This window comes from Nicotiana tomentosiformis, chromosome 8, assembly GCF_000390325.3.
Source record: "Nicotiana tomentosiformis chromosome 8, ASM39032v3, whole genome shotgun sequence".
NCBI lineage: Eukaryota > Viridiplantae > Streptophyta > Magnoliopsida > Solanales > Solanaceae > Nicotiana > Nicotiana tomentosiformis.
In genome coordinates, this window is record NC_090819.1 from 85,035,893 (window position 1) to 85,060,395 (window position 24,503).

The window sequence follows — 24,503 nt, forward strand, 5'->3', positions numbered from 1 at the left end:
TAGGCTTTGTGGCCCTGCCTTTCCCCATGGTTGGCTTCTTTGCTATTGCTTTCTTCTACACTGCAAGAGGTTGAGTACCCTTGCCTCTGCCTCGGGAGGGTTCACCCCTCCCTTTAGAAGTATCAGCCCGACCTCTTGATCGAACCATTGTCTGCATACAAAGCAACATGAGTCAGTTAAAGTTCAGAAGCAGACTGTAAAAAGTTACAGGAAAAGCAGTGCGCACATGTGAAAGTGCGGTCCGTACAATCCTGAGTGGGTCCCCAGACTGCCTTATGCGGACCGCAAAATTTTAAAGTGCGTCCGCACAATTGAAATGCGGACCGCACAAATGTGAGTGCGGCCGCACAAATCCAGGCCTAGTAATACCAGCTCTCTGATGTTTGGATCTGTCGTCGCACAAATTTTTCTGCGGTCGCAGATCATTTTCTGCGGACCGCACAATTTTGAGTATGGACCGCACATTGAATGCACAACTTGTTGACCTAACTAAGGATCAGCGGACCGCATAATTTCATGTGCGGCCGCACAATTCAACATTAGACAGCACTGAACTTAGGTTTTTTAAATTTTTGTACAATTTAGACATGGTATTGGCAAATTAGACATGATACATGATTTACCCAACCCCCAATGAGTATATATGAAATTACCCACACAAATTTAAGCACACATGATGAATCATCTGACATTTAGGCCTAAAAATAACTATACTAATTAAGAACAAAAACTAAGAAAATTTTGAAAAATCTAAACATGAATTGAACATACCAGTGATGAAGGATGCAGGTGAGAATCTAGGCTGATGAAATGAGTGTGATGTTTGAAATAATTTTTGTGCACTGTGCTTGCTTCGGTGCCAAGAATTAAGAGTGCGTAAAGTTTGAAACAGTGTGAGGAGGGCCTATTTATAGGTTGACCAAATTAGGTCAAAAGTTGCAGCTGAGTGCGGCCGCAGATTGGCCAATTCTCTGCAATTTCAAACTTTAGAGAGTTGCATTTTTGGGTCTCCAGTTGTGCAGCTTCACAAAGAATTGTGCGGTCGCAGACTCCTCTCTGTTGTGGCATGCAATATTGTGCGGTCCGCACAACAAATGTGCGGTTCGAACTTTTTTGAGACTTAGCCATTTTTTCGAGCACAGTTCCTACAAAGCACACTTATTCCTGCAATTCACTTTAAAATCAGTTAACACAAAACAAAACCTATCTAAAAAGAAGAAGAAAAAGAGGAATAAAAAGAAATATGAGTTGCCTCCCAAGAAGCGTCTGATTTAACGTCGCGGCACGATGCAGATTACCATCAATCACTTGAAATGAATTAATGCCACGACGTGTCCATCATCAACTTTTTCAAGATAATGCTTCACCCGGTGACCATTGACTCTAAACACTTCATCATTTTTATTCTTCAAGTCTAATGCATCAAAGGGTGTCACATTCACAACCTCAAACGGACCACTCCACTTAGATTTCAACTTTTCCGGAAACATCCGTAACCGAGAATTGAACAATAACACAAGATCCCATTCTTTGAACTCCTTGTTCCGGATGTACTTGTCATGGAGGTACTTCATCTTATCCTTGTATAAGGAATACCTTGTATATGCATGGTACCGGAATTCATCAAGCTCATTCAATTGTGACACCCTTAAGTTAGCGGTGACATCCCACTCAAGATTAAGCTTCTTCAATGACCACATAGCCTTGTGCTCAAGTTCCACTGGAAGGTGACAAGCTTTCTCGAACATTAACCGGTATGGAGACGTACCAATCGGTGTTTTGTAAGCCATCCTATAATCCCAAAGAGCATCATCAAATTTCTTCGACCAATCCGTCCGGTTAGCATTCACTATCTTTGACAAAATACTCTTGATCTCCAGGTTGGAGACTTCCACTTGCCCGCTTGCTTGAGGGTGATAGAGGGCCGAGACTTTGTGAGTGACACCATACTTGGTGAGTAAGGTATCAAAAGCTTTGTTGCAAACGTGCGATCCCCCATCACTTATAATGGCCCTTGGGGTACCAAATATTGTAAAGATGTTCTTTCAAACATGCCACCACACTTCAAGCTTCGTTGTTGGGTAGAGCCACGACTTCAACCCACTTTGACACATAGTCCACAGCTACCAAAATGTAGGTGTTCCCACAAGAGCTTACGAACAGTCCCATGAAATCAATATCCCACACATCAAAAATGTCAATTTCCAAGATGGTGGTGAGGGGCATCTCATTTTTCTTAGAAATCCCACCGGCCCTTTGACATTCATCACATTGACTAGATCACTAGCATCCTTGTAGAGGGTAGGCCAATAGAATCCACAACTCAATACTTTTGTTGTCGTTCTCGCTCCACCATGCTGACCACCATATGGTGAAGAGTGACAAGCCTCAAGAATTTCCACTTGTTCTTCCTCCGGAACACATTATCAAATTACACCATCGGTACAAATCCGGAAGAGATATGGTTCATCCCAATAATAGTCAAGGAAATCCCGTTTGAGCTTCTTCCTTTGATTTGAAGAGAACTCATTCGGTACAATACCACTCTCAAGATAATTTGCTAAGTCGGCAAACCATGGCATCTTGGTCATTGAAATGGATAGAAGTTGCTCGTCGGGGAAGGAATCATTAATCTCAAGGCCGTCGTGTGGCCTCCCCTCCTCCTCCAATCGAGACAAGTGGTCCGCCATTTGGTTTTCACTGCCTTTGCGGTCTTGGATTTCTAGATCGAACTCTTGCAATAAAAGCACCCACAACATTAACCTAGCCTTTGAATCATTTTTTGCTCATTAAGTACCGAAGCGCCACATGATCGGCGTGGACAATCACCTTCGTACCCATCATGTACTGGCGGAACTTCTCCATAGCAAAGATAATAGCAAGTAGCTCTTTTTCAGTTACTGTGTAATTGACTTAGGCATCGTTCATGGTCTTACTAGCATAGTAGATCGGATGGAAGATTTTGTAGATATGTGTCCCTAAAACTGCTTCAACCGCCACATCACTTGCGTTACACATGAGCTCGAAAGGCAATCTCCAATCCGGTGCGGTGATAATAGGAGTAGTAGTCAATTTGAACTTGAGCAATTTGAATGCCTTCATGCAATCCTCGTTGAAATGGAATTTGGCATTCTTCTCCAAAAGCTTACACAAGGGGTTCACCACTTTGGAAAAATCCTTGATGAAACAGTGATAGAACCCCGCATGACCCAAGAAGCTCCGCACTCCCTTCACGGATTTAGGGGTGGGAGTTTAGAAATCACCTCTATTTTGGCCTTGTCGACCTCAATACCATGTTTTAGAATTTTATGGCCGAGGACAACGCCTTTCTCGACCATGAAGTGACATTTCTCCCAATTCAATACCAAGTTTGTCTCCTTACATCTTGCCAAGACCTTATCCAAAATTTTCAAGCAATCATCAAAGGAATTCCCGAACACAGAAAAATCATCCATGAAAACCTCAAGAAAATCCTCCACCATGTCGGTAAAGATGGCCATCATGCACTGTTGAAAAGTCGCAGGTGCATTGCATAACCCAAATGGCATCCGCGAGAATGCGAAGGTACCATAGAGACATGTGAAGGTAGTCTTCTCTTGGTCCTCCGGAGCAATAAGAATTTGATTGTAGCCGGAATATCCATTAAGGAAATAATAGAAAGCACGTCCGAACAGCCTATCAAGCATTTTATCAACGAAGGGAAGTGGGAAATGATCTTTCCTTGTGACTTTGTTGAACTTGCAATAGTCCATACACACTCTCCACTCAGTTATCGTTCTTGTAGGGATCAACCCGTTCTTGTCGTTGGTGACCACAGTCATGCCCCCTTTCTTTGCGACACATTGCACCGGAGAGGTCTACGAGCTATCAGAAATGGGGTAAACAACCTCGGCATCCAACCATTTTATGATCTCCTTCTTGACCAACTTTTGCATTGCTTCATTTAATCTTCTTTGATGTTAGATGGAGGGTTTGGCATCCTCTTCCAAAATAATCTTGTGCATGCAAAAGGCGGGGCTTATACCCTAAATATCTGCCAATGTCCATCCGATAGCTTTCTTCCTCTTTTGTAGTACAGCCAAAGTAGAGTCTACTTGTACGTTAGTCAAACAAGAGGAAAGGATAACGGGTAAAGTAGAAACGGGCCAAGGAATTCATACCTGAGATGTGGAGGCAATGGACTTAACTCCAAAGTGGGAGACTCCTCGATTGAGGGCTTTATTGGAGGAGTCTTTAAGTTTTCAAGATCTAAGGACAGTTTGCGGGGTTCATAGGTGTACGACCTCATTCCTTGCAATGCATTCACACATTTCACATAGCCATCCTTCTCATCATCATCATGATTAAGCAATACGGCCTCCAAAGTATCATCAACATCCATCATGGCACTAGCATCATCAACAATCACCTCAGTCACTAAGTCCACAAACGAACATACTTCAGTGTTATTCGTTTGCCTCATAGATTTGCACACATGGAAAACCATATTTTTATCACCCACTCGGAAGGTGAGCTCACCTGCTTCCACATCAACAAGAGCCTTCCCCGTAGCAAGGAAAGGTCTCCCTAGAATAATAGGCACCTCATAGTCCACTTCACAATCAAGAATCACAAAGTCTGTCAGGAGGATGAACTTATCAAGTCGAACCAACACATCATCAATAATACCCAATGATCTCTTCATAGTATGATCCGTCATTTGTAGCCTCATAGAAGTGGGTCTTAGTTTCCCAATCCCCAACATTTTGAAAACGGAGTAGGGCATCAAGTTGATACTCACCCTTAGATCACAAAGAGCTTTGGCAAAGTCAGCGCTTCTAATGGTGCAAGGGATTGTGAAAGCGTCACGATCTTCTAATTTCGGAGCCATTGAGTGCACAATTGCACTCACTTGATGTGTCATCTTTATAGTCTCACAATTCATCGACCTTTTCTTTATCACCAAATACTTCATGAACTTTGCATATCCGGACATTTGCTCCAAAGCCTCAACTAATGGCACATTAATAGATAAGCTCTTCATCATGTCAATGAACTTTTTGAATTGGTTCTCACCATTTTGCTTGGCAAGACTTTCAGGGTATGGAGGAGGAGGCCCTGGTATTGGTGCCCTGGCATTGGTGCCTTAGCCTTCGGCACTACCGGTTCCGGTATGTGAACAATGTGTTCCCTAGACGGGTTCACTTCTTCTTGATTCTCCTCCACATTTTCATCAATATCAATTCTCACTTCGTCATTTGCTTGCAACACATTGTTTGAAATCTCATCTTCTTGAATTACTTGTTCATCATCCACAATTCTTCTTTGATTTGAGGTGGTTGCATCCCCGCCTTTTCCACTCCTTGTGGTCATGGCCATGGCATGTCCCGTGTTGTTCCTATTCTTCGGGTTCACCACCATGTCTTTTGTAGTGCCCCCTTAGGATGAGTGTTCAAAGCTTGCGAGATTTTCCCCAATTAAACTTCCAAATTACGGATTGAAGTATTGTGAGAGGCTAGTTGAGTGTCGGAGTCGGCATTCTTCTCCATCATTTGTTTGAACATGTTATCAATTCACCCCATTTCATTGTTGGAAGAGCTAGGACCATGGGAAGTATAATGAGGCGGGTTGCTTGGTTGTTGATACATCAGGGGCCTTTGAAAGCCCGATCCCTGATTCCCTAGGTTATTGTTCCAACCCCCTTGGTTATTGCCTCCCCAATACCCTTGATTGTTGCCACTCCAATTGCCTTGGTTATTTTGATTGTTCCAATTACCTTGGTTGTTATGATTGTTCCAATTACCTTGGTTGTTACCACCACTCCAATTACTTTGGTTGTTTGAGTTCCAATTCCCTTGATTTCCTTGAGATCTCCATGGTTGTTGATTCGGGCCTTGTGATTTGTTTCTTTGCCCTTGGAAGTTGTTCACATATTTCACTTCCTCCTCTTGTTCATTGTAGGATTCATCTTGGTTAAACTCACTATCTTCTTGCACATATTGTTCCACATGGTTTTGCACTGGTTGACCCATTTGCCTTCGCTTGTTCACCATCATATTTATACCTTCCATTGCATTTACTTGCTTAGGACCTTGAACTTGCTGAAGTTGAGCTTTGTCTAATTGATTCATTGTGGTGGTCAACCCGGCAATTGCTTGCCCATGATCATGCAATTCTTTATGTAGGTGAATCACATTTGGATCACCTTGAGGAATATTTGCTCTACTTTGCCATGCCGATGAAGTATCTGTCATTTCATCTAAGATCTTACAAACTTCGGCATATGGTGTTGTCATGAAATTTCCACCAGCAAGTTGGTTGACCATGTATTGATTGGTAATATTGATCCCCCTATAGAAAATTTATTAAATCATAGTCTCCGTCATGTCATTGTTTGGGCACTCTTTCACCATAGTACGTCACCTTTCCCATATCTCATGCAAAGGCTCATTGGTTTCTTTCTTGAATGGTTGAATCTTGTCTTGAAGAGTAGCCATATGCCCGGGAGAAAAGAACTTAGCAATGAATTTCTCCGCCAATTCATCCCATGTACGGATATAATGGTTTGGCAATCTTTCTAACCAATCCAAGGCTTTCCCCCGTAAGAGAGAAGGGAAATAACCTCAACCTTAAAGCATCCTCGAAGACGTTGGTCTGTTTACTCCCCCAGCAAGTGTCCACAAGCCCCTTCAAGTGTTTGTATGTATTTTGACTCGTATTCCCGGTGAAGAATCCCCATTGCTCTAACAATATGAGCATAACATTAGTGATTTGGAAGTTTCCCGCCCTAATGCGGGGCGGGACTATGGCACTTGCATATCCTTCGTTTGACAACACCCGGTCTGGAGCCACTCTTAGTGGAGGTGGGGGAGGGGGGGGACATTGTCTTGAGGTGGGCGGCCTCGTCTATTTTCTTGAGGTTCAAGAGGAACCTCTATAACTTGGTCATCTTCCCCGTCATCCTCTAATGGCAAGTTTCCGAGAGGATCATTGTTGTTGAGAGCAATTTTTGTACCTACAATTGTTTCACCAAAAAGATTAGTAACGCGGAAGGAAAGGAAGACAAATCACACACAAAACCAAATATATAGCAAAATTCATTTTTAGCTCCCCGGCAACGGCGCCAAAAATTGATCTTGCCCAAAATCACACCTCAGTTTGGGGTTGTGAAGCGGTCGATTGAAATTATAATTACCCAACTGGGAGTCGAGATCGATTCCACAGGGAGCATAGATGGGATTAGGTATATACTCGGACTAAGCATGTAAAGTATCTAAGATGCACTTCAACAAACTTTGTTTTAAGTCTACTTCTAAATTATGCTACGGTTTGCAAATGTAAAGCTAGAGAATAATATTTTTTGTATTGTTTTTTCAAATATGTAAAAGATCTGGGGTTGTGACTTTCACCTAGATTTTTTACTAATGGGTTGTGGACTTTAGAGCGGGTTTTGCTGGTCGGGGTATACTATAACAATCAACACATAATTACTCACTCAATACCTCTCGGTAATAGAGTAATTTTGCCCAATTTGGCTTTCTCAAGTCCAAATGGGTAATGCACCAAAACAGTTGATAGATGCTCAACTCGGGTTCTACTATCTCTAGATTCAACCCTTTAATTGGGACTATCAATTTCTTGAGTTCATCCCAATTTCTTGTTAGCCAAGTTGTCCTAAACTAAGTCTCTCTTTCTCAAGTAGAGACTAAATCAAATAGGCTTGAATCAATGTTTTCAACCATTAATTCTACAAATATAGCAAGAACTAGGCTAAATATAACACATCCAACCATAAACAAGCCCTAAATTAAACACCCATTAGGTACCCACACTAAGGTTGGGTCACAAGCCTAGCTAGAAATTTAACTACTCATAGTGGGTAATGAAAAAAATAAAGGAGAAAAGATGATTAAACTCATATTAAATGATAAAGAGAAGAGAATCCAATATAAAATTGACGAGGTATCATAAAATTTCCCAAAACAGTAAAGAAAAATAGCTACCAACTTTTAGATATTCAAAACTTAACCTAATTTTGTCAAAAAAGACTATTTATACACAGCTGAAATTTTCGAACAAGATTGTCCTTTCGGAGGTTCTGCGGCCGCACAATTCTGTGTGCGGTCCGCACTTTGCTGCAGCTCTTGACAGGATTGGCTTCTGCGGCGGCACAATTTTGAACTGCGACCGCACTTCTTGAGTTCTGCGGACCGCACTATTCTGAGTGCGGCCACACTTTTGATTTCTGCGACCGCACAATTATAGTGAGGTACGCACTTCTTGCTGATCTCAGATGTGGAACTCTCTCATCTTTGTCTTCTACGGCCATACAATTATTGTGCGGTCCGCACTTTTCAAAGCAGCTCTGTCAAGATTTCTTTATGATTTGTTGCTGCAGACAAAATTCTGCGGTCCGCACTTTAGCCTTTTTGCTTGACTTTTGTCCTTGTTCAAAAACACTCTTTCTTGAGTTGAATTTCATCACTTTAGCTCATTTTCCAATACTCCTACAAGTAAGTATATTTTATTAGTTTTCGGGAATACCTTTAAACATTTTTTATCTAAAACAAAAGTAAAAAAGGCGCAAATAAGTAGTCAAAATCCTCACTTATCAGAGATCGAGCGAGAAAGAGATCGAACGAGACTGAGGGAAACTTACCGAGCCAAATAACGGAAATCTGAAATATCCGTAATCAGGCGAGGATCACGGCGGAAATCCCGACACGTATCAAAAAGAGGCCGATTAATTAGCATATCATGAGATTCCTTACTGTATTTAGAATTGTATCAAAAGTAGGACTCCCCTACTATATAAAGGGGGTCTGATCATTTGTAAGACACATCGCATTTACGCAATACAAAGCAATACACTGCCTTCTTCTAGCTTTCAATATCTTGTTACTTTGTTCTTATATCAGTTGAATCTTCACTTGGTTCAAGGGTGATCGAACTCGAGGGCCAAGGCTATTCGATTCGTTTGGTTTGTATTTATTTCTTTTACAGTCAATTTCAATATATATATATATATATATATATATATTCTCAATTTGTGCTAAGTTAAATCATGTATCCTTAAAACCATGTATAAACTCAATTGCTATCCGTTTTTTCGGGTAAACATAAATCTCAACCTCTTTATATATAATATGTTTCACAGTAACAAGTTTCACATGATCACTAGAACTCGACTAATCAGCAATATTCAATATGAAGACTAATGAATCACCGATTATTCTAGTCTCGTCTTCTTCCTTGTTTTCTCTCCACGCTTCAACTTTAGTGACTTTTCATTTGAAGTGCCTATCACTAAAAGTGAAGAGAGTTCATGTTCAAGCTCAAGATAAAATTGGCAGCTCTTTTCGTCCGATAATGCATTATAGAAGACTCTTAGAATATTGTCCTTGGTGGTGCTGGCCACCAGACACCAGTACTGCACTGTAAATCTACTACTGTTGAAAAGCCTTAGTTTGAGATAGTTATGTAGCTTGATTACATGTTTTCTGTGCTTGTTTAATCTAATGGGAACCTCTAATTGATAAATCAATTGTTCTCTTAGTGTCGCAAATCTTTTATAAAAGTGATTGGCTTCTCCCATTTCTCAAGTTGATTCATATAACAGGTTTAAATCCCATTGAATTATAAATATACCCGAAATATATCTATATAAACGAGATCAACTTATTCATCTAAAGAGATTAACTTATCCATGTCATATATGAAACGGTATACAATCTGATATACTATGGATTTTAGTGGTCAAAATCTGTTTGGGCCAGGTATAACTTATGGTTGAAAATGGGTGAATTTTGGTTTTGATGGTTAACAAATATGGCAGATATATTAGGTTGGTCGAAAGATGTGGTGAAGGATCTGCTCATGCTAGGTTGGTCTTGTATTTGCGTGAGATACTGATTCGGTCGGAATTTTCAAAAATAATATTTGTTATATTTTTTTAATTCTTTCGACTATTTTTCCGACAACATTGGTCGCAATGTTTGGCGCAAAAATCCGGGATAAAAAATTACGACGGATTCGGTCGGAAACTAAAAGTCAAACAATTTTATTTGACCATTTGCGTCCGTTTCGGTCGCAAATTTTTTTAAACTTTGGTCAAATTATTTTTTTAAAGTTGCGATTGAAACGGTCGCTAGTTTTGCGACGGAATCAGTCGCAAATTCTTTTTAATACCCCAGCCTCGCCCCCATCTCTATCTTCTTCTCTTTTCTTTCTTTCTTCTCTTCTTCCTCCATTGAAAGCCCCAGACCCCCAGCCCGCTGCTTGCCGAAAAAGGTACGTGACTTCTTCCCTCTTCTTCCCCAACCCTCCTTTTTGTTAAACCCATCCCCTATATCCACCCCTTCCCTCACACTTTCATTTTATCCACCCCCATCCCCACCCCTTCATCTTGTTCTTAAGAATGGCATAAGCTTTTAGTAAATTAATCACGGCTGAAACTTAGTTTCTTTCAGAATACTTCAGGAAGATTCAGGATGCTGAAATTCCTTTAAAAAAGTGCATAGAGAGGGAACATATGATTCGTAAATAAAGCTGATGGTTGGTCAATAAGACCCTAAGACATATAGAGAGTCATGTTTCTTTAGTCAGAGACATTTCCAAATGATTGAATTTAGTATAGATGTGAACACATGATTTTGTTGATTAAATGGATTTGAATATACACTTCCATTCTTTTCCTGCTCTATGGCACATTGAAAAAAAATTCAGTTGTATCTAATGGCCTCGTGAGAAATAGCATCACCAGTACTAGATACTCCCTAAGTTTCAATTTATGTGTCCTGGTGTTTTGTCTTTGTTACATAAAAGAATGCCATATTTTTATCCTTACTGATACTTTCTTATAAGAATGACGCGACATGTTTTATATGATTGAAAGGGTATTTTTGATGTGTTATACACACCTTTAGTTTAAGATTACAAAATTTAATTTTTTTTATATATATTTTAAACTTCACGTCTAGTCAAATTAACACATATATAGAGTATTAATGTTGGTTAGCTAAGATTTGACATGTTAAAGCTAAGATTCTTCGCCGTGGATATTTTTAAAAATGTCATCACATTGAATACCCTTTGTTCATAGAAATTCTTTGTTTCTGGCATATGGTATTCATTAAGTTTGAATCCATATAAGAGGCAATGTATTATAAGAAAGATTCCTACCGACAACACTTGTAATCTTGGAATTACAACTACAGAAGTAAAGTACCATGTGGTTGATTATTTTGTCCTTTTCTATACAAACATCCTGTTCTGACACTAGAAATGCTCTTCCAATTACCCAAGGCTCAAGCAACAAAATGTCTCTTTGAAAGATTTATTATGTATACTTTATATTTATATTTGTTATGTTAAATTTTTTTATATGTAAATATTTTATATTCATTACACAGATAAATTCTTACGGTAAAAAAATAAAAAGATCTAAGAAGAAAAAACACACTTTACCTAAGTTAACTCAGCTTCCTCCACCTACATCAAATATGAGCCCTCCTCCTATGCCTCCCCGTCCTTCCATGCCAGCTTCATAGCCATCTGACTTTTTCAAAGTCCCTCCCCCGTCTAGCTCGCTTCAGTATTACTCTATGCCTTCTTATGATGGCTCAGCTTTGACCACCATTAATTTTATACCCACGTCTCATTTTTCAGTTTCTTCCCCGTGTGATCCTGCTAGTCAGTTCGGTGGCTCCACCGATTGCATCCCCGAGCCATCATAGTAGCTAGCATTGTGGTTTATCTTTTGTGCCTCATACATCGTCCACTCAATTATAATCTTCATTATCATCCACTTCAAGTATATCTAACTTGGATATTGGAGGCTCTCACGCAGTTGCATCCCCATCTACCAGTTTTTCTACAGTTGTTGGTACCGTGAGACAGTGTACTGGAGGGATTGTACAATACGATCATCTTCATCGGCTGATTATCGTTCCCCATGGCGACATGTGAGTTTTCCTTCAATTTCCTTTTAAAAACTTTCCTTCAATATTATATTGATCTTGATGCATAGCGACAAACTCAGCCTGAAGGAACTCAGTCGTCCCCGGAGGATATGACTGCAATTTGGACACAAACGGCTGGGGGCATGAATAAAGGTATAAATGTTATGTAATTATCTATTTTGGTATTAATTTGAAAGTTGCTTGTTTGTTTTCTTACTTCTTTTATTTTCTTTTCCTTATTTCTCATGAAAATAATAAATAAAGGTCGAGTCTACGGGATTGAAGTACAATCATCCTCCAGTCATCCACCAACAATATTATTTACTGGGGCATCAGTTTTTCAAGAAGACATAGAAGTTATGCATCAAAAAGTGGATCAAATGTCGCAAGAATTTCAAGCAACTCAGGCTTTGATCCAAAAATTGTTAAAAAAAAAAAAGCAAGAAAGGAGCTGCAATGGAGTCTGAGTCTGAGGAGGAGACTGAAACTGAATAGGCTATTTAAATATTTTAGAGTTGAAGTTAGAGACATGTTTAATTTATGTTGTTTGATAGTTGGTTGTTTGATTAGTTGGTTATTTGATTAGTTGGTTGAATTGTTATAAATATTACTGTTCGTTTTGTAGTAGATATTGGATTTTGGATTTTGGATTGTTATATTATATTTTTGGATTGTTATATTAAATTTTTGGTTAATTGTTAGGTGTTTGGTTGGCTGTTTTATTTGGCATGTGGTGTAATTAGAAATACAGCATGATTCTGCTTAAAAATGCCTAGATTTGCGACTAAATCAGACGCAAATTTTACCAGAAATTATCCAGATTTGCGACTAATTCAGTCGCAATTGAAAAATTCTAACAATATTTAATAAATATTTGCGACTGAATCAGTGGCAAATGGAGAATTTTTGATATTTTTAATTAATTAATAATCAATATTTACGATTGTTCCAATCAGAATAATTAATTAAAAAATAATTTTATTTTTAATTTTTCGACGAAATCAATCGAAACTTTTTATTTATACTTATTTTTTTAACTCTGATCAGTGACTGAATCAGTCACTAAATTTGTGACTAATTCCATCGCAAATTGCTTAATTTCAAATGTCCCCGCATTTTTCAATTTGCGACTGAATCCGTCGTAATTTTTTGACGGATTCAGTCGCAAATATATTGCGACCACGTGTTTTCCGACTGACACTTTTCAGTCGCAAATCGGTCGAAAAAATACGATTTTCGACCGATTTGCGACTGATTCGACGATCGCAAATTTGCTATTTTTTAGTAGAGGCAGCCGCCCAAATAATAGAGAATCTTGGCAAATCTTTATTGCTGACTTAGAGACCAAGTTTGTGAGGAAGAAGAATCATAATTGGAGTCTTTTTAAGGAAAGAAATATATTTTCCTTACTTCCTTTATTCTCTAAGGTTAGGAGATCTTTAAGGGATATATTCTGCATGAAATTGGTGAAAATTAAATAGGTTTCTTGCTAGAGAAGAATTATAATTGGAGTAAGAAACAAATAGAAAAAACTATGTGGTCAACTAGTCATATATGGCAAGTTTTTTGTGAAGTAGATCTCTTATTATTTATTTCTATTTATAATTTGGACTCTTTATGCTACTAATGTGTTACCTATATGTAGTCCAAGTTTACTTCATTGTATGTATGTACTTCCATCATTTTTCAGAATAAATTGAGAGAAAAGTAAGAAAAAACGAGTTCAAAATTCTGAACTAGATATTGAAAGCTGGAATGTGCAGAAGAACTAGACTAGAGAACATGTTCCTTGATACAATGCCAAATTCATTGTCTCTAGTCTAGTTCATTGTATTAGGCTTATTGAGTTGTAATCTTATTTGCTTACACAAGAAGCATTTCGAGGGGTTTTTCTTTGTGAGAGAATTCAAGTCTTAGACTAGCGTTAGCTTGACCATTTTGCTACAATCAAAGTGGTTGTAGGCACTTAAGTGGCGAGGATTTAGTCTCTTAGGTTATAAGAATTTTGTAACCTGAAATTGCTCCTTGTTTTAGTGAAGTTTTTGTGAGAAATTTCAGAGATGGATCGTGATTTTTATTCCCTTGATCAATGAGGTTTTTCACGTAAAAATCTCAATAAGGGAGCCGATATAAAAATCAAGTTCTTATACAAATGTATATGTGGTGCACCAAACTAAACACTTATCAATCAGTTGCTTCGGGCATTTTGGTTTTATTTATGGGCTGATGTCGACCAAACATATATGCTTTCTATTGAGTTTGGGAATGGGAAAGCAAGAGCTGATTGATTTTCATGTGTAACGTATATTTCGGTACTGCATGTACTGCAAATAAACTGCCAATCATGTACTACTGCTGAATTATTCATTCATCAAGTAGAAACCAAAACAAATTAAGACCACATATATTTTATTAGCATTCTTCAATATACACGGTAATTAAATAGCTATTGGCGGGGCCAAGAAGCTTATATAAGAGGATTCTAAAAACAATGCTACAGCTGAAATTTGAACTTGTTTTTTATGTCACAGGGATTCAATAGTCTATTTCGAGGGAATTGAATTGAACCCTTTACCCTATACCCAACTCCCTTGACTGTACATTAACCTTTAATATGTTCACATAGTGAAGCATCCTTTACTAAATTTTGTCACCAACTTTACTTCTGGTGCAGATTGAGTAGTAGTATAATCAACGGTTTCCCATCTCCGGCGAGTCACCGGCCTCGGTAAGTTCTCCGGCACGATGGTTTCTAAAGAGTTCCCGTTCCACGGCGGGCACGATCTTTTCTCGCTCCATTTCTGTGCTGGTTTTCCGGCAATAATTTGTAATTGCATATCCCCGGCGATAGCACTAATTTCTTGATTTACTAATATTGAGCTGTCTAATTCTAATCCAATTACTATACATGCCATCCCTAATACACATTGGCTTTTCCATGATCCTTCTTTTCGTTGCCTGCTTAAATTAAAAGAGACAGCTAAATTATGTTATTTTAAATAAATACCAAGGAAAAAGATACATGCTTTTATGGAATCAGAGAAATAAAATAGGGGAGTTCGTGTCAGACATAAGAAGATTTTTTTTGGGATGAATACAAATGAATGAACAGTTAAAGATGTTGACTATGTCTCACGTTATTCAGATGGCACAATAATGATTCTTGGTTTTCAATTACTAAAGAGATCTAAGTGTGAGTACAAAGATCGAGGACACTCGGTATAATTAGTTACAAGCCTATAATACTTTCGCACGATAATACTCCCTCCGTTTTAATTTATGTGAACATATTTGACTGGACACGAAATTTAAGAAAAAATAAAGATTTTTAAAATTTGTGGTCCTAAACAAGTCAAAATAGGGTTTAGAGTATTTGTGTGGTTATAAAATCTTCTCATTTAGGGTAGAATTGAAAGTTTAAACTACATTGTTTCTAAATTAAGAATGAGATCATTCTTTTTGAAACTGACTAAAAAAAAATAAGTTCACATAAATTGAAACGGATGGAGCAATTATTGCTTTTCAGATAACATTGACATTCTTCCAAATTTGCATAGAAAGGTATGATTACATGTACCTTTCCATTTTATTTCAGTTGTGATGGTTGACTAGACATAAAGTTTATCAGAAAAATTAAAAAGATTTTTAACACATCTAAAATACTCTTAGAATGTCATAAACATGTCATGACATTTCAAAAGGTATAAGAACGTAAGTTGCATACATGACACCTCTTAGGATGGGTCCTTCGTCGAACCCTGTATAAATATAGAATGACTTATGTACCAAGCTGCTCTTTAATAAAAAGTTTAAAATATAAAGTGTCCTAATATAATGATAATATTTTTTTTTGCCATACGATACAGTACAATATATATATATATAAAAGGAGAAATAGTAAACTTACCAAGAAACTTGAGTAGTCTTTGAAGGTGGAGGAATAAAGTTAGAAGGTGGAGGTTGAGGGGAGAGATTGAGGCACAACTTTGTTGCAACGGCCATCTTCTACGGAAAAAAAATTGATCAAGAGAAGAAAGCAAAGAGTACTAGTTGTAGGTGCTTAGTTTTCTTTACGATCCCTTTTGGTAAGAGTAGTACGTACTAGCTTCATTAGATATTTATAATTTGTACTTTCTTTTTGTTGAATGAGGTTTGGTGGATCGGAGTCATTGGTCAGTTTACGGTAGCTGACCAAAACTCAGAAGGTGTCCTATTTCCTTTGTTATGGACACGTGGGTAGGACCCTTAATAATTTAGCAAATTCTATCGATCAATTTGAAATACTTTCTAGGAAGATACTTTAATAATAAGTTATTACTATATACCTCCCCTGAGGTTAGTCTAATTAAAAAATGTTTTTTGAAGTTTCAAAAATCATAAACTCTTTCTCTTTAATATATATATATATATACAAACACTGATTGTTAGAAGAAGTTTGAACATGAGATTTGAACTTTCTCACGATACGAGAAGAAATTTCATTTAGAGAGTATTAACAGAAAATGTCTTTCTTTTTTAAAGGCTGAAGATTACAATGCAATGGTTCAAGCGAAGTCATTCTTATGGAGGTTTGCTCTTCGAACCATGTCTCAAACATACTGAAAAAATATTTACCTTTTGAATATTTATTTATTGCGGACTAATACCAAAAGGAAAATAAAAAAAGTACAAAAATTAGAAGGATAAAAGATATAATTTCATTACATTCATAATAACTAAATGTATTACTTCAATCAACGGAACAACGAACTAGGCAGAGTTTAGCACGAGTCGAATAGTTTATCTCTAATTAAGTATTTGTTAATGTCTATTATAAGGAAATTCGTTATGGTCCTAAACTCAGCTAATTTAAACTTTCGGATTGACTTTGTAACATTAGAAACTAGTGGGATGGTCTTCGTAGTTAGAAAAAAGGTTGAAGAGATTTGTGTAATTAGTCCAATTTTTCTGGCGAGTCAATTTGTAATGCTTCTTTCTATGCCTACTTCAAAGTTCAAACCAACAAAAATCTGAAAGCTACGGCTTTTAACATCTTCTCATACCAATTGCTTGCACGCATTACACAAGAGCTCAAATTTAGAGGGATCTCTCAACCAATTTTTTTATTTTGTATGGACAAATTTCATGTGTAGAAAATTAATACAATTGGAGCACGCATTACAGAAGAGCAAGAAGTTAAAGTGAGTACGTGATTAATGTCTTTTTTGAAAATGAAAAACAAAAAATGACATGAAAATATAATACAAGTTTATGGAATTATACAATGTATATCAATATCGTAAAAAGAAACTGTATTGAACTACTTCAAATGGTAAAGACAAATTTATTAAAACTATTTTATTTAGTGGCGATTTATTTCGGTTAACTTTGCTACGGAAATTAGATCATATGTGAAATTTTCAACATGTATTAAATTCTAAACTCATAATTGTCAAAGTGAAACGAGTTCAACTAGAACATAAATATTAAACTTATTAAATTTAAATCTAAATATATTATGATTAACACTAAATCTTCTTTTTTCTAACTATAAAAGTAAGGCTGGACAATAATTAATTGCAAGGGGCATCTATTATCAATATTATCACGTGCTTACGTCGTGAATGTGGCTCCAAATATTTGGGAGGGGTTTCCGTTGCGTAATTTGTTTTCCTTCCGAAGAAACTTCAAAGTTAGACTATCAATTTCGTTGTTGTACCTAAAATTCTAAACAACTTTCCTTTTGAGTTGTTAGGTGTTTGTGTTGGGCTAAAACGGTACAAAGATACTCTTAACATGATGTGATATTTTTCGTTTTGGATGAAGCCCGCACGATTTTTCCGATAAGGTCTCACACCATTAAGAATATCTAACTTCTTATAAGTAGTTTATTTTTCTTTTCTACTTTCCAGGTAGGACTTTGTTCACACGAACCCAACAATCTCCCCCTTGAACTGAGTTTCACATGACCCATCATCCTTTATGGGCTAATTTGGAGATTAACTGTGTGTCACCTACATAGTCTTGAGTTTCTATGCCATCACTTCGTCATCTCCATACTCGTCTCGCCAAACCATTGGCTCTGATACTAGTTAATGGGCTAAAACGACCCAAAGATACTCTTAACATGGTATGATATTGTCCCCTTTGGACCAAGTTTGCACGATTTTCCCCAAAAGGCCTCACACCATTGAAAGTATCCAATTTGTAGCTTATATTTTTTTTTACTTTCCATGTGGGACTTTGTTCACACACACACAAAACATCTTTGTTTACCCATTAAATAGTACAGTTGAATTTATACGTGGTTTCTAGACAAGTGAATTAATTTGATCTTGAAATAATAGAAGAATTAGATAAATATGCAATACTTAGCCTTGAGATGGAAATGAAATAGGAGAAATAATAGTTCCTGGAGCAGGGTATCCGGGCACAATAGCAATAAAATCAAAAAGTAACAAGATAAAGTTATATTAAGATTTGAATAGAGTGTAGTATATGTTTGTCAGAAAATTCGTGTCCTTTACAATGATAATAGAGCTCACTATTTATAATTGCACCTAGGGAACACGGTCCTGGGATCACGCCCTTCTTTAATGTCAATTATGAGGGCCATTGAAGAATGTGTAACGGCGGGCATGAATGACATATTCTTTATAACAGGCAGTATACTAAATATTGTAGAATATTATTCATTAAATGCTACCGGGTGGCAGTCATTTATTTCATCTTTATGAGTATCATTCTTTATGGTAACATACGGAATAATTGCATTCGGTTTTAGCTATCCTCTGCCTTCGGCTCCATTTGTCACTTCCTTATGTGATCATTTAATATAACATATTTTACATTATACAGATAGTCTCCCTACTTTCCGGTAGTATAACTTAATCATTTCTCTCTTTGTTGAATTCAGGTCTACCCCAGGGCTTGGTTGTCGTCCCCGAAGAGGACGTTTTGGCCGATCCTGCTGATGTAGCGAGGCTGCCACAGAAGGATTTTTCACAGACAGGCATCTCCGGGCCTGCTTCTGGTGCGAGTGCTTCTTCTCAGAGTCCCCGACCGAAGAACAAGCAACCAAAAAGAAAGCGTTTCTCCGCGGACGAGGGAAAGATTAATAGGGCGGAGAATGCTACCCCCGAGTCATCTCCAGACCGGGCCGGCCATAGATACTGTGATGATTGACGATGATGGAGAAACCAGCAAGGAGGGGGCTTCTCTACACACAAAACGATGACCTTCCTCAACTCAGCAAACTGCTCAATATGTTGAGTTAGTTACACCAACTGAGGACGATGCTTCGGCGCTCTGGGGGAGTTTGAGATGGTGGAAAATTCCAACTCCCATTTTCGGATCCCAGTTGTTGCGCCCGGTATTGTGGGACTGAGTATCGAATCCCTGCCTTCTTCGGTTGACGAGAAACCAACAACCAGCACTACGTTTGCCGCAACTGCTTCTCATCCTTCAACGCCATCAGCTTCATCTCCTTCTTCACTAACTCTTCCACCAGCAAATGTTACATCATCTCCACCGGCCGCATCTATTCGAGAAGAGGACGTTTTTCTCCCCCAGTCTCCAGTTCATGGGAATTTGGGGAAAATTTATGCTGCCTCCTCAGAAGATCCACAAAGGAGGAGGAGCGTTACTCTCTCGGTCTCTACCGGATGCAATTTGCTATCCCGACCGTTGGAACTTGCTAATTATCTGAGGCCTTTGGTTTTAGAAAAAAATTGGAAAAAGATACAAGCTATCTCGGGAGAGTGCATGTTGAACAATGTTATACACAACACCGCAGCGGTATACTCTTCACTTGCTTTGTCATTTCTTCTGTCTTTGATTTAGTAGTATTTTGAGTTTGCCTTTCTTGTTTCGCATGCCAATTTCCTTACTTCCGAGGGCCTCCAAAGGATGATTCGGGAAAAGGAGGAACTTACCTCTGAGCGGGATCAACTTTTGGCCAAGCAGGACCAAGCTGCTATTCACCTAGACTATCTAACTATCTCCTAGTGGTTTTCACTTGTGAACGGTCGGGTAACCTCTGTTTGTTAGCAAACTTAACTTCCCGATGGGAACTTTGCTACCGAGCAAAAGATTATCTAACCGCTCCGGAGTGGTTCTTCGCTTGTGTGCCTTGCTATTAAAAGGTCTTATCGCTATTGTTGAAACCTTCTTCGTGGTATATTTTTCGTTGCTGCCTCATTAAAAGCCTTGCCAGAAAAACCTAATTGGGACAAAATCCGGATGAAGGGGAAAAGAATACAGCACATACTCTCAGTACAGGTGATGTTCATCAGCAATAGTATCTCTTGAGGTGTGCCACATTCCAGTTTCTTGGAAACTTTTCTCCATCTTGATTCTCCAACTCGTATAAACCTTTCCCGGTGATAGCTAAAACCCTGTAGGGGCTTCCTATGTTGGACCTAGCTTCCCTGCATTGAGTTCCCGGGTGTTTTGAGTTACTTTCCTTAGAACCAAGTCCCCTACTTTAAAATAACGGAGGTTGGCTCTTCGATTATAATATCTTTATATTCTCTACTTTTAAGTTGTCATACTTATATGCGCCAAGTCCCTGCGCTCATTGAGTAGCTCCAAATTGACTAGCATTGCTTCGTTGATTGCCTTTTCATTTGCCTGAAAATATCTCAAGGTAGGTTCCCCTACTTCCACAAGAATCAAGGCTTCTGCTCCGTACACAAGGGAGAAAGGAGTCTCTCTTGTGCTCGATTTGGCCGTTTTTCGGTATGCCTATAGTACTCCAGGTAGTTCCTCGGGCTATTTACCTTTAGCTGCTTCCAATCTCTTTTTGAGATTTTGTATAATCACTTTGTTCGTTGATTCCGCTTGACCGTTTGAGCTTAGATGATAGGGCGAACAGGTGATCCATTTGATTTTCAAGGACTTTGTGACCTTCACGCCTATAAACTGTGCCCCATTATCACAGACTATCTCTTTTGGTATTCCAAATCTGCAAATTATGTTTTCCTATAAGAAATCCACCACTTCAAGTTCGCCTATCTTCTGATAAGGACCTGTTTCAACCCACTTAGAAAAATATTCAGTTAAAATCAAAAGAAATCTTACCTTACCAGGGGCCGGCGATAGTGGTCCGGCGATATCCATTCCTCATTTCATGAACGACCATGGAGACAAAACTGAGTGCAATGGTTCTGACAGTTGATGTACTAGCGGTGCGTAGCGTTGACACTTATCATATTTTTGTACGAAAGATTGGGCGTCTTGTTCCATTCGGGGCCAATAGTATCCTGCCCTTACCAATTTTAGTACTAAGGAGTCTACGCTTGAATTATTTCCACATATCCTTTCGTGGACTTCTTGTATTACATAATTAGCTTTGGAGGCTTCCAAGCATCGGGCCAGTGGGCCTTGGAAAGATTTCCTATACAATTGGCCTTCTTTGAAGCTATATCGTGATGCTTTAACATGCAGTGCCCGAGATGACTTGGGGTCTTCGGGCAACTTCCCATGTTCGATATAATCAATGATCTCATTCCTCCAGTCCCATACTAAATTAGTCGTATTTACCTCATAATAGTTATCTGCGTCCAGAACCGAGTGCATAAGCTGTACTACCTTACCGAAATCCGATCCTTTCATTTTCGTTGATGAGCCGAGGTTAGCTAGTGCGTCCGCTTCCGAGTTTTCTTCCCTCGGGATGTGTGTAATTGACCACTCTCGGAAGCAGAGCCTAAACCTTCACTATGTATTGTTGCATGCGCTTCTCTTTGGCTTCGAAGATCCTGTAGACCTGATTTACCACCAGCTAGGAGTCGCATTTGATTTCTATGACCTTGGAATCTAGTCCCCGGGCTAATTCGAGTCTTGTAATCAAAGCTTCATACTCTACTTCATTGTTAGTCAAAGTGACCATTCTTATGGCTTGCCTTAAGGTTTCTCCCAAAGGCATGGTTAATACTATGCCAAGCCCGGACCTTTTTACGTTGGAAGCTCTGTTCGTATATAGGGTCCAAACTCCTGATGTCGATTCTGACGCCATCACTGCTTCTTTGGTTGCCAGAGGCAGAAATCCCGGACTAAAATCGGCCCCAAAGTCGGCCAAAACCTGTGACTTAATCGCAGTCCTAGGTTTATATTCTATATCAAATTCACTCATTTTGACTGCCTATTTGGGTAGCCTACCCGAAAGTTTGGGCTTATGAAAGATATTTCGCAGGGGAAAGGTGGTCACCGCAGCTATCGGGTGACATTGGAAGTAAGGCCTTAGCTTTCGAGGGAGACTACGAGAGCTAAGGCTAACTTCTCTAAATATGGGTAGCGAGTTTCTACTCCCATTAAAATTCTACTAATAATAAATGGGAGATTGCGTACCTTTATCCTCACGAACTAAAACGGTGCTTACCGCTACTTCCGAGACTGCTAGGTAGATTAACAATTCTTTTCCTTCCTCTGGCTTTGATAGTAACAGAGGGGTTGACAACTACTTTTTCAAATCCCTCAAAGCCTGATGGCATTCCGGGGTCCATTCGAAGTTGTTCTTCTTTTTTAGCAGCGCGAAGAAACTGTGGCATTTCTCTAATGACCGGGAAATCAACCTACTCAAAGTGGCCAATCTCCCTATGAGCCTTTGAACCTCTTTTACGCTTGATAGTTGGTCCGAGATGTCTTCGATGGCTTTGATTTTATCAGGGTTTACCTTAATCCCCCTCTGTGACACCAGAAATCCTAGGAACTTGCCGGAGCTGACCCCGAACGTGCACTTCTCGAGGTTAAGCTTCATGTTATGCTTCCTTAGGATGTCAAAAGTTTCTTGCAAGTGCTTAATATGATCACATGCATTCAAAGACTTAACAATCATATCATCTATATAAACTTCCATGGTTTTTCCTATCTGTTTTTCAATCATATTGTTTACGAGTAGTTGCTAAGTGGCTCCGACATTCTTTAGCCCAAATGGCATCACATTATAGCAATATGTGCCAAAATTTGTTATGAACGAAGTTTTTTCCCGATCCTCCGGGTTCATCTTAATTTGGTTGTACCCGGAATAAGCATCAAGGAAACTCATTAACTCATGCCCGATCGTTACATCAATCATTTGATCGATGTTTGGCAGTGGGAACGAGTCCTTTGGGCACGCCTTATTCAAGTCCTTATAGTCTACGCACATGAAAAATTTATTGTTCTTTTCAGGAACTACTACTACGTTAGCTAGCCAGTCCGAATATTTTACCTCTCGGATCGAACCGATATCAAGTAGGCAAGTTACCTCTTCTTTGACGAATTTATTTCTGGCCTCGGTAATAGGGAATTTCTTTTGTCTTACCAGAGGGATGCTGAGATCCAATATTAGCTTGTGTACAACCACTTCCATCGGGATACCTGTCATATTCGCATGCGACCACGCAAAACAATCGGCATTAAATTTGAGAAATTCAAAAAATCCAGACCTGAGCTCGGGGTGCAGTCCTGTCCCCAAGTGGAATTTTCTCTCCAAAAACTTTTCAAATAATGTGAGTTGCTCAAGCTCTCCCGATGTGGACTTCGTTGCATCCGTCTCTTCTGGTACTTGGAAATATCTTCGCACCTGATAAGATTCTGACGCCTCTTCCCCCTGGTTGACTTCACTTGATTCAGGAGTAGGCGCTGGTTCGTGTAATTTCTATGCCGCATGCTCCTTCCCTTTGCTATTGGTGACCGAAATCGCATTCATCTCCCTTGCCACCGGTTGATCGCCTTTAATCTGTTTAATCCCCTCGGGAGTTGGGAATTTCAGCAACCGATCATACGTTGACGACACGGTTTTCATCTCGTGCAACCACGGTCTTCCCAAGATAATGGTGTAGCCCATATCACCATCCCTAACCTTGAAAATGTTCGTCTTCGTCACCCCCTTGGCATTTGTGGGTAGCAGGATCTCTCTTCGGGTTGTCATACTTGCGAGGTTGAACCTGGTGAGGAGCTTTGTGTCCGGAATGATGCTTCTGGTAAGTTTGGCTTGTTTCAATACCCCTCCATTGTATAATATTGGCAGAACTCCCTAGATCCAGCAGAACTCGTTTGATTTTTAAAATTTAATACAGTTAGAGAAATTACCAATGTGTCGTTGAGCAGTAGCAATATTCTGTCTGCATCTTCCTCCGTGAAAGTGATGTCGTCTTCAGCGACTTCCCGGAGTCTCTTGTTGTGGGTTACTGATACCTTCGTCTTTTTTGCTGCCGAGAAGGTAACCCCATTAATCTCGTTTCCCCTAAAAATCATGTTGATCATATAGTGCGGGGGATCATCTCTTATTGTTTTGCGCGCTCTATGTTATCACAGTTACGACCATAATTATTTTTGGCCCGGTCACTTAAGAATTCCCTAAGATGGCCATTTTTCAATAGTGTTGCCACTTCTTCCCGGAAATATTGGTAGTCCCCAGTCTGGTAGTCGTTCGTCCCGTGGTATTTGCACCACAAATTAAGATCCCTATGGCTGGGATCGGACCTCATTGGCTTTGGAAACCGTGCTTCTATAATGTTCCTCTTAGCCGACACCAACTTTACTACACTGACGTTGAAGTTGTATTGAAAGTCTAGGGTAGGAAGGATCTCAAGAACCTGATGT

At 39.0% G+C, this 24,503-nt stretch overlaps 2 protein-coding genes and 1 long non-coding RNA gene across 4 annotated transcripts; 1 reads left to right on the forward strand and 2 right to left on the reverse strand.

The window, feature by feature from the left end:
- Nucleotides 1-42: 42 nt before the first annotated feature.
- LOC138897760 (uncharacterized) lies at nt 43-5,023 on the reverse strand. Its single transcript, XM_070183771.1, has 5 exons — nt 4,669-5,023; nt 4,439-4,566; nt 4,161-4,357; nt 1,597-1,791; nt 43-151 (listed from the first exon to the last, which is right to left on the reverse strand). The coding sequence occupies exons 1-5, from the start codon at nt 5,021-5,023 to the stop codon at nt 43-45; spliced, it is 984 nt and encodes a 327-aa protein (XP_070039872.1).
- Nucleotides 5,024-10,177: 5,154 nt separating this feature from the next.
- LOC104103747 (uncharacterized) lies at nt 10,178-12,640 on the forward strand. 2 transcript variants are annotated; one of them, XR_011410437.1, is made up of 4 exons: nt 10,178-10,269; nt 11,828-11,942; nt 12,020-12,092; nt 12,204-12,640. It is a non-coding gene; the product is annotated as an uncharacterized lncRNA (long non-coding RNA). The 2 variants fall into 2 exon arrangements; XR_011410438.1 differs by having other exon boundaries at nt 10,180-10,269; nt 11,847-11,942.
- A 1,917-nt stretch (nt 12,641-14,557) lies between these two features.
- Nucleotides 14,558-15,941, reverse strand: LOC104103746 (protein CHLOROPLAST VESICULATION). Its single transcript, XM_009611677.4, has 2 exons — nt 15,847-15,941; nt 14,558-14,897 (listed from the first exon to the last, which is right to left on the reverse strand). Exons 1-2 carry the CDS (start codon nt 15,939-15,941, stop codon nt 14,558-14,560), a joined length of 435 nt encoding a protein of 144 aa, XP_009609972.1.
- Between the last annotated feature and the right edge of the window lie 8,562 nt (nt 15,942-24,503).

Bases quoted from the DNA above. Each gene is read 5' to 3' on its own strand.
- LOC138897760 (XM_070183771.1), bottom strand. From the start codon at position 5,023: ATGAAGAGCTTATCTATTAATGTGCCATTAGTTGAGGCTTTGGAGCAA. The intron at 4,358-4,438 runs GTATGTTCGTTT...GATACTTTGGAG, and splicing joins GGCAAACGAATAACACTGAA to GCCGTATTGCTTAATCATGA. The intron at 1,792-4,160 runs GTATGAATTCCT...TTGGGATTATAG, and splicing joins CCATTGCCTCCACATCTCAG to GATGGCTTACAAAACACCGA.
- LOC104103746 (XM_009611677.4), bottom strand. From the start codon at position 15,941: ATGGCCGTTGCAACAAAGTTGTGCCTCAATCTCTCCCCTCAACCTCCA. The intron at 14,898-15,846 runs GTAAGTTTACTA...TAATTTAAGCAG, and splicing joins AAGACTACTCAAGTTTCTTG to GCAACGAAAAGAAGGATCAT.